Here is a 14,160-nt window from a genome sequence, read left to right as displayed (position 1 = left end):
GGGTTAGACTACTCAGTTCAGCCCCCGATGGTGTCCTGTTCAGGACTAGTCTGCTTCCTCTGTGTTTTATTTGTCATCTCTCCTGTAGCAGCAAAAAGGAGTGACGGCAGGGATCACGCGGGACTGAGAGTGTTCAAGGACCCAGAGGCATGCCCATGGTGCTTCTGGGCAGAGGGTGACCGCAGAGCGTGTCGCTGATGTGCTGAGGCTATGTCAGTCCCAACCGTCCCCAAGGAAGAAGGAGCCAGCTGACCCATCCTAGACACTCACAACTACTTGGTCAAAAACTGGGTCAAAACCTGAACATTGCACCATCTGTGGGGTGAGGGCATGTGTGGGCAGTGGCTGGGGTCAGGCTGAGGCGAGAAAAAAAGTCAGGCAGGAACGGGGCTGCGATGCCAAGGGGCAGAAATGGAGGTGCTGCTGCGGACGAGGAGCAGACCATGCAGGAGGCCAGAGAGCTGAGTTCAGAACCAAGAGAAACAAAGAGAAGACAGGACCTGAGGAGCTAAGCCTGGCAGGAATGAGTGGCAGGGCACCCTCCAAGGAAGCATTTCAAGGCAGCAGGTGACAGTGGTGGGACAAGGGGCCCCTCTCTTCCTGGAGCACATGCCAAGGCTGAAGAAACAGTGGGGTGTTTGGTGATGCATCTCAGAATAGAGGAAGGGACTGAGACACTTTTAACATCGTATCTCCCTGGAAAGATGCTAAGAGGAGGTCAAACTCAGCTGTGTGAAAGGGCTGATTGTTGTACACTTTCCTCCACTATGTGGCCCAAAGCCCTCCCCCAAGCCCCCAACCCCAACCCCATCTAGAGCAGCCCCTGATGGCCCTGAATGACTGAAAACCCATGTCCGAGAACAAGGAGGGTAAGGTGGGTTATGCAAAATTTCAGTTGCTTAAAGGACTGAGCAGCTGTTTAGGTGTCGGGAGGGGGTCAAAGCCAAGGGAGAGAGAGAGTCCCCAACGCAAGGGCACTGACCAAGAGACTGGTGGCTGAAAGCACGGCTTGATGATTGCACATTTAGGACATGAAGAGACACGTGAGAGAAGAGGCCAATCCTGTGGCCTCACAACCAGGGGACATTGTGTGGGGTGGAAGCTATAAACCCAAAGCAAATCCAGCTTGGGAACTTTAGCCGGAGTCCGTGTGTGCTAGGTGGGCTCATTGTGAGGGTGGTCAGTAAGGGGCTGCCTCACCCTTCTCCTATCCCTTGTAAAGCATTTTGCAAACAGCTGGGATGTCCCAATTCAGGGCAGCTCCACGTGCCTCATGAGACCCTGTCTAGGTGGTCAGGGAGCTATGAACAGTGTACTGACAAGGAAGACATTCTCAGAGACTCCTGTGTGTCTTCAGTAGATTCCCCCTGAGGTAGGCTGGGCCTTCAGGAGGGTCAGCTTACCTCCTGTGCCTGACATGCTGGTCCCACCGGGGTCATTTGGATGTGACGTTGAAGGTGGATCATAGCCGATCACCAAGTCAATGGTGGCCTGGGTAGAAATAATGCATTGCAGACAGAATCAGTGCAGGGCAACGGGATGCTATAGACCCAATGCAAACCAATTCTGCAGGAGTAAAAGTTCTAGAAGGAGTGGTGAGCAGTGGGGATAGGAAAGTGAGAAGAGAAAGAGGGAAGGATGACACACACTCCACTGTTTATATCTTCCCACATGTGATGCCAGGTGGAGTGGGAAAGCCTTGGAAAGGAGTTACCTGTTACAGGCTGCCAAGTGTATCATTATAAGGGGCAACCTCATAAACTGGACGAAAGTTGTGACAAGCAAATATGAGCTTGTAATTAGCCTCCAACCTAGACTGGAGATGACCTCCAATCACAGAATTACAGTCACAGGGGTTCCTTTTGAATTATTATGCTATTTATTTCCTCATTGATTTCTTTATTAATTGTTGAAACTTATTTTTACACTGCTCTCTGTAAAGAACTTCAAATGACTAACAAAAAATTACTTAACAATGTGATTCATAAAAGAGGATAAAAAAGGGAATCAAGTCAGGTTAAAGAGGAAGCAAATATGCAAATCATGAAATTCAAGAGGCAATTGCCTCTTGCATAAAATGTGACCCCAATATGGCTAGAAGCCAAGGCAAGAAGGAGAACTGAAAATGTTATGCAACTTTCATTATCAGAAAGGAAGAAACATGCTAGTTCCTTACAGGAGATAAAGTTATTCCTACTTTTTAAATCGGAGACAATTTTCTCACATGTGGCATTATTTTAGGGCAGTTTCTTATCCTTTTATATTTCATGAACCTACAAAATTTCAAAAAAGTTTGCTAGGAGGAGTCAACAGAGGGATGCAAACACATGCCCACAACTACTATCTGCCAAAAAGAAATGAAATTTAACAGCAAAAATGAAGAACTGCAAACCTCAGAATAAAAGGATTCCTTTGCAAATAAGATAGCGCACATACACACACACACACACACACACACACACACACACACACACACAGACACCCCACACCCAAATTACCAGTTAAAATACAGACAAAATATTTAGAACATACTTACGAGGTGTGATCGAACAATATGGTGAATGTTTAAATTTTTAAAAATTATTACAGTAAAAGACACATTGCCATGAATCCCCCTCAAAATACTCCCCCTTGCTTCGAACACACTCATGCCATCATTCTTGCCACTTTCTGAAGCAGTGCTGGAAGTCCTCTTTCATGAGTGTCTTTAGTTGTGCCGTCATTGCTGTCTTGATGTCCTGAATCATTGTGACTTTGGGGAAGAATCAGAAGTTGCATGGTGCCAGATCCGGTGAATAAGGTGGATGAGGACACACCATAATGTTTTTATTTGACAGAAATTGTCATATACCAGAAGCAATGTGTGACACAGAGCGTTGTCATGATGGAGAATGATTTATGGCACACTTGAAAACACACCTTCTCTTAACCGTAGCTCACACCTGACTGACTGTACCAAACAAAAAGTTGAAACTTGTCACACACTGTTACTAAGGTTTGATGTGCCACTTCCGGTATTGAAGATCCCTGCCTTTCTGTTGGATGGTACTTGGCCATGTCACACATCATTTTGGCAACTTCTGTCAAAAACATTATTCACTGGATCTGGCACCGTGTGATTTCTGGCTCTTCCCCAAAGTCAAAATAACCATGAAAGGTAAACATTTTCAACTGATTCAAGACATCGAGGCAGCCACAACAGCGCAACTAAAGACACTCACAAAAGAGGACTTCCAGAACCGCTTCAGAAAGTGGCAGGAATGATGAGATATGTGTGTTCAAAGCAAGGGGGAGTTTTCTGAGGGGGATTAACGGCAATGTGTCTTTTACTGTAATAATTTTTTTTTTTTTAATTTAAACATTCACCATATTTTTTGATCACACCGTGTACACTAAAAAAAAAAATCTTTCATTGTTTATCTGAAATTCAAATTTAAAAGGGCATTTCACACTGTCATTTGCTACTTTTGCTACATCTGGTAATTGTCTCTTGGGAATTCTGGTCTGGGAGACACTAAACGATGCCCCAATAACAGTTTCACGGCAAATAAAGAAACATAGGAGCAGTATCTTATGCTAAAGACCCAGGCCACAACAGGAAGACCGAATGCAGTAAGCACTGAGGGGCTCCGCTGCTAAACTTAAAGAATCAAACTTTTGAAATGTAGGAGAGTACATGAGTGGCTCAATGTCTGGATCAGTGGTTTCCCAATAACCTCAGGACTCCCAGGGGTGCTCCAGGGACCCCCCAAAGGGGGTGACAGGGATGCTAGGGAGGACAGGACTTGAGGCCCTTCATCTTTCTTACTCCATTCAATCACCCTAGTACTGCCATCCCAGGGTTCTACATAAGCTTTCTTCTATTCTTTAAAAAAAGGACAACTGAAAATATCACTGACTTGTACTGTCTTTCCTAAGTATCATTTCTCTCAATGAGGTTTTGGGTAGAAAGATGATAGCTGACATTCCACATTTACGTTTTATGTTTAGAATGCTGAATCATAGGAAACCTGTAATTTTGGGAAATTAGACCAGCAAAATTGACATTCCTAATGGACATTGAGAAAACTAGCTTGTGTTCTTGCCTACAGTATGGCCTATTTTAGTATAAAATTTTCTCCCCTCACCCAGGCTCCCAAGAAAAATAAATTGATTGCAAAATGAAGGTGTTAGAGGTTAATGGTGTAAACACGGTAACTTTATAAGGGCTGGTTAGCAATCATAGGAAATCTGGGAGCTGTGATAGTTGAGTCAATTATTTTTAAAAGTGCACTTGAGAAAGAGAATTCTGGTCTCATGTCAACAATATCAATACGTACCTATTAAGAGAGGCTGTGATCAGACAACGTTCAGCTGCTAACGCAATAATAAACTATTATTGTGCTATTAACATCTTGATATCCCAAGGTAATATTAATGAATTACCTTCTATAAAATGTTTTAATGAGTGTCTGATACACAGCTATGCTCACCACACAAATGCTAACACCCAAGTGAATATGCACAGAGGGTCCCACTCACTCTACAGCATTCTGTTGTAGAAAATCAAGTTTACCTAATTTGTTAATTCTGTGATTGAGAATATAGAATAAGGCCATATCATTTGCAAATGGATCAGTTTATCTCAAAGCCAGTAGGTGCGTGTGTGTGTGTGTAGTGAGCTAATAATTATAATTTCACACTCTTTTCTTAATAAACGTTTGCTTCACCATCTCACTTCAAAGCCATTCAACAAGAGGGAAAATGCTCACCCCAGTGTCTTGCCCCTTTTCGTTTAGCAGGGAGATCAGTTTGTACGGCTGCGATCTGCTTTGATCGCCAATCAGGTCCTTCAGTGACACAGTGGCCGTGCCAATCAATCTGCAGTGGAAACAAGAAAGCACACAGTAATCTCAGTAAGAAGCACGCTTCGATTTACTCGTAGGACTTCCCAATTTCCTTCCTAGTCATCTGTTATCGTTAAAATCACTTAATGAAATGTGGGCCGTTTTGTTCTCACCCTGGTAGTGTATTTTGACAGTCATCATTGCATACCAGCCATCATTTCTCCATAATAACTCGTCATTTCAAGAGTCAAACTATGCTGCCTATGAAATTTGAAGTCATGAACGAGATAGGTGGGTGAGAGGCAAAGACTGAATATACCCACTGCCCAAATCCCTAAAGAGAGAAAAGCGGGACAAAATTCAAGCATTCCTCTGTAATTTTAAAAGGACTCATAAAACATTGCCCACTGTAAAAAGTCCCCCCAAGTAGACCTTGAAGTGTAAATAGGTTGTTAGTTTACTGATGGGGTCAACTTGCCACGCCATATACTCTGGAGCAGCATTCAAAAGTTGGATGGGTACACTTCTCGTTCCTCCTAGTCCGAGGGATTACATTCAGCCTCTACCACTTACCCATTTACCTCCGAGTACCCTTAACACTGGGACAGGCGGACACAGGTGTCCCTCCTCACTGAGTGATGCTCCCTCATAGCAGGAATTGTTGCCTGTTCTGTTCACTACTCTAACCCCAGAGCCTGGAACATGGTACGTTTCTTAACAGATATTTACTGAATGAGGGAAAGAATAAATAAGTCTACTTATATTGAGAATAATACCCAAAACAATTTTTATAGTTAGGGCACATGATCAAAAAAATTTATAAAACACACATCCCCAGGAACTTAGTCAAAACAAAAATGTCAGCAATAGAATACAATCTGTAAATTGAAGGTTATAACGCACAGCAAGATATAAGAATGGGGGAATTGAAGAAGTTTCCTTTGTGAAATGCAATCAGAAAGCAAAGAGAGCGCAGGGGTGTGCACTTTTTCAGTATGGATAATGAAACAGGAAAAGAGAAATAGTAAGCATTTTTAAATGTTATTTACTTATATCTTGCCTACATGTGCAACTATTTATACTAATAAATAGCAGATGTGATAGCGTGGAATATTATTAACATCAAAATACAAAACGATGGAAGGAGAACTGACTCTGGGTGGTGAACACACAATGGGATTTATAGATGATGTAATACAGAATTGTACACCTGAAATCTATGTAATTTCACTAACAATTGTCATCCCAATAAATTAAAAAAAACAAAAACAAAACGAAGCGTCAAGTCCTCAAAGTGATAGAAGAGATTCCTTATAGCAAAAAAAAAACCAGGGTGAAGAAACTGTAGTTCAGCATAACACATTCGGGGCTTTACAGCAAAAATAACAAGCAGAAAAGTTCATCTTATGGAGAAACATTCATTTTATTTTAAAAAGCAATACCTTTTTTTTTTATTTATTTAAATCAGGAAGTGAAAGTTGATGTTAACCCCGGACACATCATTTTTGAACTGATATATCCATAGTCTCCTCCCCCACTTAGACCTCAGAAATAGGACTAGATTGTAGATCTGAGGTCTGGCACCCAACCACATATAGCCAATGTGACCCGGGGATACTTTTCTTTTTAATTTTTTTTAAATTGGAGTATATTGGGGAACAGTGTGATTTTCCAGGACCCATCAGCTCTAAGTCAAGTCATTGTTTCCAACCTAGTTGTGGAGGGTGCAGCTCACTGTCCCACATGGGAATTGAACTGGTGACCTTGGTGTTATGAGCACTGCACTCTAACCAACTGAGCCAACCGGCTGCCCCATGACCCGGAGATATTAATAATATTAGTTAATATTATATTGCACAATACCAGAATATTGCTATGGCAGCCTGTTTCATCAAATTACCCAATGATGCGAACCATTTATATATGGTTTCTTGGAAGTGTATACTTTCTTGGACAGAACCCCAGACAACACACAACAACCATGGTAAACTCTAATCTTTTCTAATGTCACAAGTAGAGTCAAGGAAAATTCTGCCTCCCACCATAAATAAAGCTGCAATGGACATCGGAGTACATATATCTTTACAGATAAATGTTTTCAGATTTTCTGGGTACATACCTAGGAGAGGGATTGTTGAGTCATATGGTAATTCTATTCTTAATTTTTTAAGGCTTCTCCACACTGCCTTCCATAGCAGCTGCACCAGTCTACTTCTTGAATTATATAAATGTCTAACCACTATACTGTATACCTCATGTAATGTACAGCATAGGGAATACAGTCAATATTGTGATAGCGTGGTACGGTGTCAGATGGCTGCTGGACTTAGCATGGTGATCACTTCCTTAGGTATATAAATGTTGAATAACTATGGTGTACATTTGAAATTTATATAATATTGTATGTTAGCTATATTTTAATAAAAAATTAAAAAAAATAAAAATAGGACAGTAAACCAAGGGTTTATCTAACTGAATTTTTAAAAAGAACAAAATGTGAAAACCACAGATTTAAAAGTCATCTGACTGGCATTGAGTGTCTAAATGAGATACTCCCCTTGAAAAATGTGGAAACATGCTGGATTTTATTCCTCACAGTTCCATGACTCATAACCTAACATTATGATTAACATAATGACATTGTGTGCTTAAATATGTATTGATTTGCTTTTGCTAAAGTCAAGATGACCTGAATCCTTACCAGCAATAAATAATTCTTGGAACAAAACAAAAGGACAGCATGCCAGGACAATGCTGAAGTGGAGAGAAGGCTGCTCTGTGGTTGAACGAGCATTTATCCACCTCGGCTCTACTGACATCTGAACTGGACAATTCCTTTTTTGGGAGGGCTGTCCCAAAACATCTGCCATGTCAGATGTTCAACAGCATCCTGGTCTCCACTCACTACCATCTCTACACATTGCCAATTGTCCCCTGGTGAGCAAAATCACCCCATTAGAGGATTCCTGTTGTAACCCTGACCCTATGTCCCAGCTTCCTTCGGGATCTTGGGTAAGTCACCCAACTCTGTGAACCCACTTCATTACCTGCAAATGAGAAGATTAAAATAAATAATTCCTCGGACCCTTTTCAGCTCTAAAAGTCTGCTACTAGGCTTATATATGTGATGTTTTCTAAATACAGCTATGTAGAAAACTATCTCATCTAGATAACTATCGCACGTGAAATATTTCTTTTCTCTTCTCTTAAAACCCTTGTTCAGGCCGGCCTGGTGGCTCAGGCGATTAGAGCTCCATGCTCCTAACTCTGAAGGCTGCTGGTTCGATTCCCACATGGGCCAGTGGGCTCTCAACCACAAAGTTGACTGTTCAACTCCTCGAGTCCCTCAAGAGATGGTGGGCTCCGCCCCCTGCAACTAAGATTGAACATGGCACCTTCAGCTGAGCTGCCGCTGAGCTCCCGGATGGCTCAGTTGGTTGGAGCACATCCTCTCAACCACAAGGTTGCGGGTTTGACTCCCGCCCCCTGCAACTAGAAAACGGCAACTGGACCTGGAGCTGAGCTGCGCCCTCCACAACTAAGACTGAAAGGACAACAACTTGACTTGGAAAAAAGGCCTGGAAGTACACACTGTTCCCTAATAAAGTCCTGTTCCCCTTCCCCAATAAAAATTAAAAAAAAAAAAAAAAATACCCTTGTTCATTAATTTACGGAAAAAAAAATCCTAGAATATGCCATGATGGACAGTCCAGAATACTAGGCAAGTTTCTGCCTTCAAAGGTTAATTACCCTATAATGTGAGTCAAATTTAAATTCGTGCAGAGTGTCAGGAGGAAAGGTTAGGTGAATAACAGAAAAGTGAAACAGGTGAGTGTTATGTAAGACAATAGGAAGTGATGGGACGTGTGGTTAACCGGAGAGAACCGGCTTGCCTAAAACACCAAGGCTATCTGTTGGCCTTTCATGGCCGTGAATGGCTTTACAACTCCATTCTGACTCAATCAATATCTGCTGCTTTCCTTTCCCCATGAGAGGGTGGTAACAGATAGCTGACCAGGAATAGAGCGAAATAAATAAAGCCAAGTATGGAGTCTAACCTCAATTCCTTCTTTCAGAAACCTTTAGCCCCACTTCTCAAACGTCACTTTTTCATCATACAATTCTGATGCTTTTGTTGGGGGGGAGGTGTGGAAGATATAAAATAAACGAATTTCTTTTTTGTCTGACGTAAAGATAATGTGTTTAGATGAAAGCCTAGAAAGGCTTTAATCCCCAAAATATTTTTAACAGCCACATTGAGCTGAAGAAAAAATGCCAACAGTTACAACGTCTAAGAGCTTTCATGGTAAGTTGAAGAAAACATCCCGGATGGGGAAGTCTGAGTTCTGTAGGACTCCCGAAGTCACGCCCCGCCTGGCTTGGCCTATTTTCTATGATGTTGCCTAGATACAAAATACTGTGCGAGTCTGGGGAATGATGACTTGGCCTCCTACACAGGGGATAAAAACAGTTCAGTCAGACTACAGCCAATTTCCTTTAAAGGAGGTAACACTAACCCAAGAATCCTTTTTCTTTCATATTATTAATACTATAAATATGTTAACATGTTTCAGTGTGACAATTAACGGGGACACTTTGCCCTATAATTCCATGGAAAAATAAGAGTCTCCCCATGGACTCCTCTCACCGCTAAAACAGATGGACCACATCTCAAAAGGAAAGTTTATAGTAAGACTCTCAAGGCCCGTTGGCTCTCCAGCTTGACTTGTGGAATTAATAAAACGCAGATGTACTCTGCACATGACCAAAAAGCCAGTCCTGCTCCTGTTCCTTTCCGTCCGTGAATGTCCGTACAGTTTTGAGTTGGGTCTCTATTGGATGTAGTAGTAGGAACAACTACTACTTGAAAATTAGCTGTTATGATTGGGGGGCACAGAAGAGTTTAGTTGTAAACTAGTCAACTTTGTCATGCAAGTGTTGGTGAAGAACTTCTTCCACTGTTTCCTTCTTGTTAAAACAGAGTCCAGGGTGTTTGAAAAAGAGCATGAGCTCTTTGGGGCACAAATGTTAACAGCCACATGCCACTGTGGTGAGTAAGGGCTTTGCTGGCGGAGGTCTTAATCAGGGGAGCTCCAGGATACGGAGCTGTTCTGTGCAGCGAGGACACCGCCCACATGGATTACAGGAGGAGGGTTTACTGGAAATTCCTTCATGGAGGAAAGGAAAAATATCTTGGAGGCTGGAACGTTGCATTATCTCTGCCCCTAGAGACATCTCAACTTCCTATCCTCTGAGGAGGAACAACAGTCCCCAACGTGCTGAGGACAAATACTTCTCCAAGCTCTCCCCAGATCCCCTGTAGAGCTCCTAAAAGAACCATGGCCTGCCCACCCTTGGAAGCACTAGGCTCTCAGCCTGCTAACCCTTGTCATTTCTGCCAGGCCTGTATGACCAATGGGGTTCCCTTCCCCACACTTTCCCCTACCCTGGGCCAGCATTCATCAAGCTGGTTCCTTGGCCCCAGGCAGAAAGTGGGAGAGCAAAGCATGTACCTTGTCTCTCTGGTTTTCAACCAGATGGGTGTTGTGGGAGAGGAAGAAACTTTCCTCTACCCTCAAGGTACTTCCGGCTGGTCTAATAATTAAACCCAATGAAGCAGATTAACAAAAGAAAATAACGAAATTTAATACATACATACCCACAGGAACCCCACATACATGAGGACGTCAGAGACAGAAAGGTAAAGATGAAGTATGTATGGCATTCTGAGCTAAAGATCACCTTGGGGCTTCACAAGGAGAAAGGCCATTGCAGTATGTATGGTAAGAAGAGCAGTTTGGGCTGCCGTATAGATAGGCCAGAATAGGTTATCTCTGATAATCTCTCATTATGGGCAAGGCTTCTAAGTCAAATTCTTCTAGGTAGTTAAAGGGGGGTGGGGCACAAATTCTTGCTAAGCCTGCAGGGTCTCACTTATCTTCAGCTCAAATACTCTGCATACCACAGGGGCACATCTTGTGGTAGCTTGTCTAAACCCTGTACAGTGTGAAGGGGTTCGGAACTGGTGTCCCCAAGATGTGCCATTTTGTCATGTGAATTATTTTGAGCCGAAGGCAATGGAGACCCTGCAAGCTCATGAGAAACTTTTACATCCCCCTTAAAGAACTTACATTAGGGGCCTTGCACATACTAAGAGCTATCAACAGAAATAGCTTTTTATAAGCTACCTATAGGGTAGAGCAAACTTCTAATTACTGAACATCTGCTTTTCTTATCACCCTTCCATGGCCTTCCTCCCCAAGGTATTTTACCTCACCCTTAATGCAGAAAGCCATATCTACCTCATTTCCCATTTATATCTCTGAACCTCTCGTGTATGTGGGATTCCCATAAATAAATATGTAATTAAATTTGGTTATTTTTCCTTGCTAATCTGTCTCATATCAACTTAATTATTAGATTAGCTGAAAAAACCTAGAAGGGTAGAGGAAAGTTTCTTCCTCCCCCACAGGTGGGAGAGACAGGAGCAGCCATGGCAGCGAATCCTATCACAGGAAGCCCTCCGTAAGTAAAAGCCCCTCAAAGCACACTCCCTCACCAGCAGGAAACCCTCCTGAGTCTCCAACCAGCCCACCTTCTCCCTCTGGATTAGCTCATAAACCATTCCTCAGAACATGGTTTCCTGACTGCCCTGTAGCAGAATCATCAGGGTAGCTGAAGACTCCCAGGACCCTGAGTCAGACTTTTTTCTAGTTAATTCTTATACCCAGACAGTTTGAGAAACAATGGTTTCAGTGGGGCAGGGAAAGGTGGAGGGGTGGGTGAATGGTTGGGAGTTTGGGAAGGTCACTGGCAAAGCCAGACCTGGGGAAAGAGGGATGTGTGTAGTTTTTTTAAAGCACATTCAATATGATAATACAGGTTCATATTTGGAAAATCGGCATAGAAATCCAGTTATTTAACAGAAAAAAATAGTAAGCAAAAACTCTATTAAAATCTATTCTGCAGGCCTAGTCACATGCACCTTTCCCACGGCTTCCCCTCCTTATTTCATACCAGGATTGCCAGAGAGTCTTGAGGCCTTTGCTCTGTTCATCAAAAGGCAGCAGGGGTTTTAGGAAAGTAGAAATGCTGTTCCACACAGTGGATGCCAAACCTGGCTGTGTACAACCATCCCTGGGGTAGGGCTGAGCCTTGTGCTTTTAACAAACTCCATTCCCGGGTTTTGGAATCACTGACCCAGCCTGGAGACTGTGGAAGGATTTGCAGGATTCAGGACCAGCAACAACTCCTTTTTTGCCAGGCCTTCCCTACTCTGCTGCAAATGGGGTCACTTTAACAAAGGAAGGAGCTAAATGGAAGCCCAGGTTTCTGCATCAAAGCCTTCCTGGTCAAAGAGGCACTGAGGCCAGAGTGAGTTACTTTGTGGCTGCAAAGGGGCAGGTTAACTAGCCTAATGTCTGGCATGTAGGAGATGCCTGGTAATTATTTTTTGAATAAATGACTCTAACCCGCTATTTTGCTATTTGCACCTGACCAATTCTCCTGTTCATTCAGCCCTCAAAGATGTCAATCTATGTTTGTCTGCTTGGATGGTTTAGCAGAGCTCCTAGGCACTGTTTCTCTCTAATCCCTCATGCATTAAAATCAAGGTAGTACTAGTTTTCATTCTTTCACACATTCATCCATCTATCTATTCATCCATCCATCTATCTATTCATCCATCCATCCATCCATTCATCCATCCATCCAGCACTTGGACTCTATGAGGTAAGGAGGACAAAATAGTAGTGATTAAGAACCTGGAGTTAAGCAAAGCTGACTAATTTCACTCATCCTTGTATTACAAGTTGTGAGCCTCAGTTTCCTCATCTGTAAAATGGGCATAATAAAAACTCCTATCTAATAATATTGTTGTGTGGACGAAAAAGAGGGCTTATAATAAACCTGACAAGCTTGGGGGAGTCCTGTATGCTGGGCCTTACAAACTCAGAGACTGAAAGTAACCACATAGGATGGTCTGAACAAAAATTCCTAACTGAAATTGAATCATGGCTTGTCGTCACATCCTAGGCCTGTAACTTCCTTGACAAAGGTCAATCTTTACTTTAAGTGAGCCTGTCTATTCTCTTTTTGCATCTAAGATAACATGCCTTTGAAATGTCAGAGTAATCTCCTTTTCTAGAACCCCCAGGGCACAATCGCTGCACCCAAGCACAGACCACAAAACCCCTCATTGCTATCTTGTTCCCTTCATACCATCTCTATGTGCTGTAAATGTTAATTATTAACTATGTTGTACCTACCAATGTAAAATAAATACGTGTCTCTCCATTTTACATTTTATCCAATCCCAGAGATTTCCCCGCTTTGCTATCTCCCACCCCCTTTATTTACCATCAAGGCATTTCACGTAACTCTCCTTATGTCTTCTTTTATTCTACTGTATAAAATAAGCTGCAAAACAACCATTCTGCAGAGCATTTTCTCAATCCTTTGTTTTTGCTTCCCAGCAATTGTCATCAATTTGGCTCAAATAAACTCATAAAAAGTCTCTACAGGTTTGGATGTTTCTTACGCCGACAGTTGTAAGGATTAAAAGGGTGATATGTGGTCACTTTTTATTATGATTTTAGACACTGCTCTAGAAAAAGGGATCTAAGAAAAGCATGTGACTGGAGGCCAGTACTTGCAGGGAAAGCTGGTCTGAACTCATGCACGGCCTAAATCATAGGAAGGCAGGTTTATCTATGCAGGGATTGGGTAGGTGGGCATGAAGAACAGGTAAGAACCCATTGTAACTGCCCACATCCATTTCTGTACAATCACTGTGCACATTTCTTCAAACCAGTCCCTTCTCTCACATATATCAAATATGTACTCCCTCCCCACCATTAATGCTATGTATTCCATGAGTCTGTTTGGAAATAATTTTTATTTTCAGGGTTAGACCAGAAGTAAACTTCAAGCTGTAGGTGAGTTCTAATAAAATCCAATTTAGTGGAATCTGAATGAAGTTTTTAAAAGTTATATGTCTCATAAGGTGCTTCATTATAAAACAGACCTCAAAACACATTCTTATACAAAAACCCCATCTAAACCAGCACACACACACACACACACCTCTCACCCTGTCGTTTTCTTCCGTTTTCCCTGCTTTATTTTTCTTCATCATACTTATCACCATCTACTATACTACATGTGGATTTATTTGTTTATTATCTGTTCCCTCCACTCAGATGTAAGCCCCATGTAAGCCCCATGAAAGGCATGAAGGGAGTACCCCCAGTGCTTAGAGCAGTGTCTGACACACAGTAGGCATTAGCAAATATTTGTTGAATGAATAAATTAACTGACGTATCATTGAAGATAG

The 14,160-nt window shown here is 42.3% G+C and overlaps 1 protein-coding gene across 3 annotated transcripts in view; it reads right to left on the bottom strand.

The window, feature by feature from the left end:
- The window catches only part of MYOF (myoferlin), a 134,035-nt gene that overhangs the window by 95,617 nt on the left and 24,258 nt on the right, over positions 1–14,160 (bottom strand). For all 3 annotated transcript variants that reach the window (XM_088791948.1, XM_088791949.1, XM_088791947.1), the window contains exons 4-5: positions 4,752–4,860; positions 1,404–1,491 (exon numbers count right to left, since the gene is read on the bottom strand). In XM_088791948.1, the coding sequence (XP_088648074.1) occupies positions 1,404–1,491; positions 4,752–4,860 (197 nt within the window). The remainder of the gene's footprint in view (positions 1–1,403; positions 1,492–4,751; positions 4,861–14,160) is intronic.

The sequence above is a fragment of the Rhinolophus sinicus genome, chromosome 15 (genome assembly GCF_057876585.1).
Source record: "Rhinolophus sinicus isolate RSI-liver-muscle chromosome 15, RSI-T2T, whole genome shotgun sequence".
NCBI classification, from domain to species: domain Eukaryota; kingdom Metazoa; phylum Chordata; class Mammalia; order Chiroptera; family Rhinolophidae; genus Rhinolophus; species Rhinolophus sinicus.
Note: the sequence above shows the minus strand (reverse complement) of the source record. Positions and strands in the feature narration are given on the sequence as shown.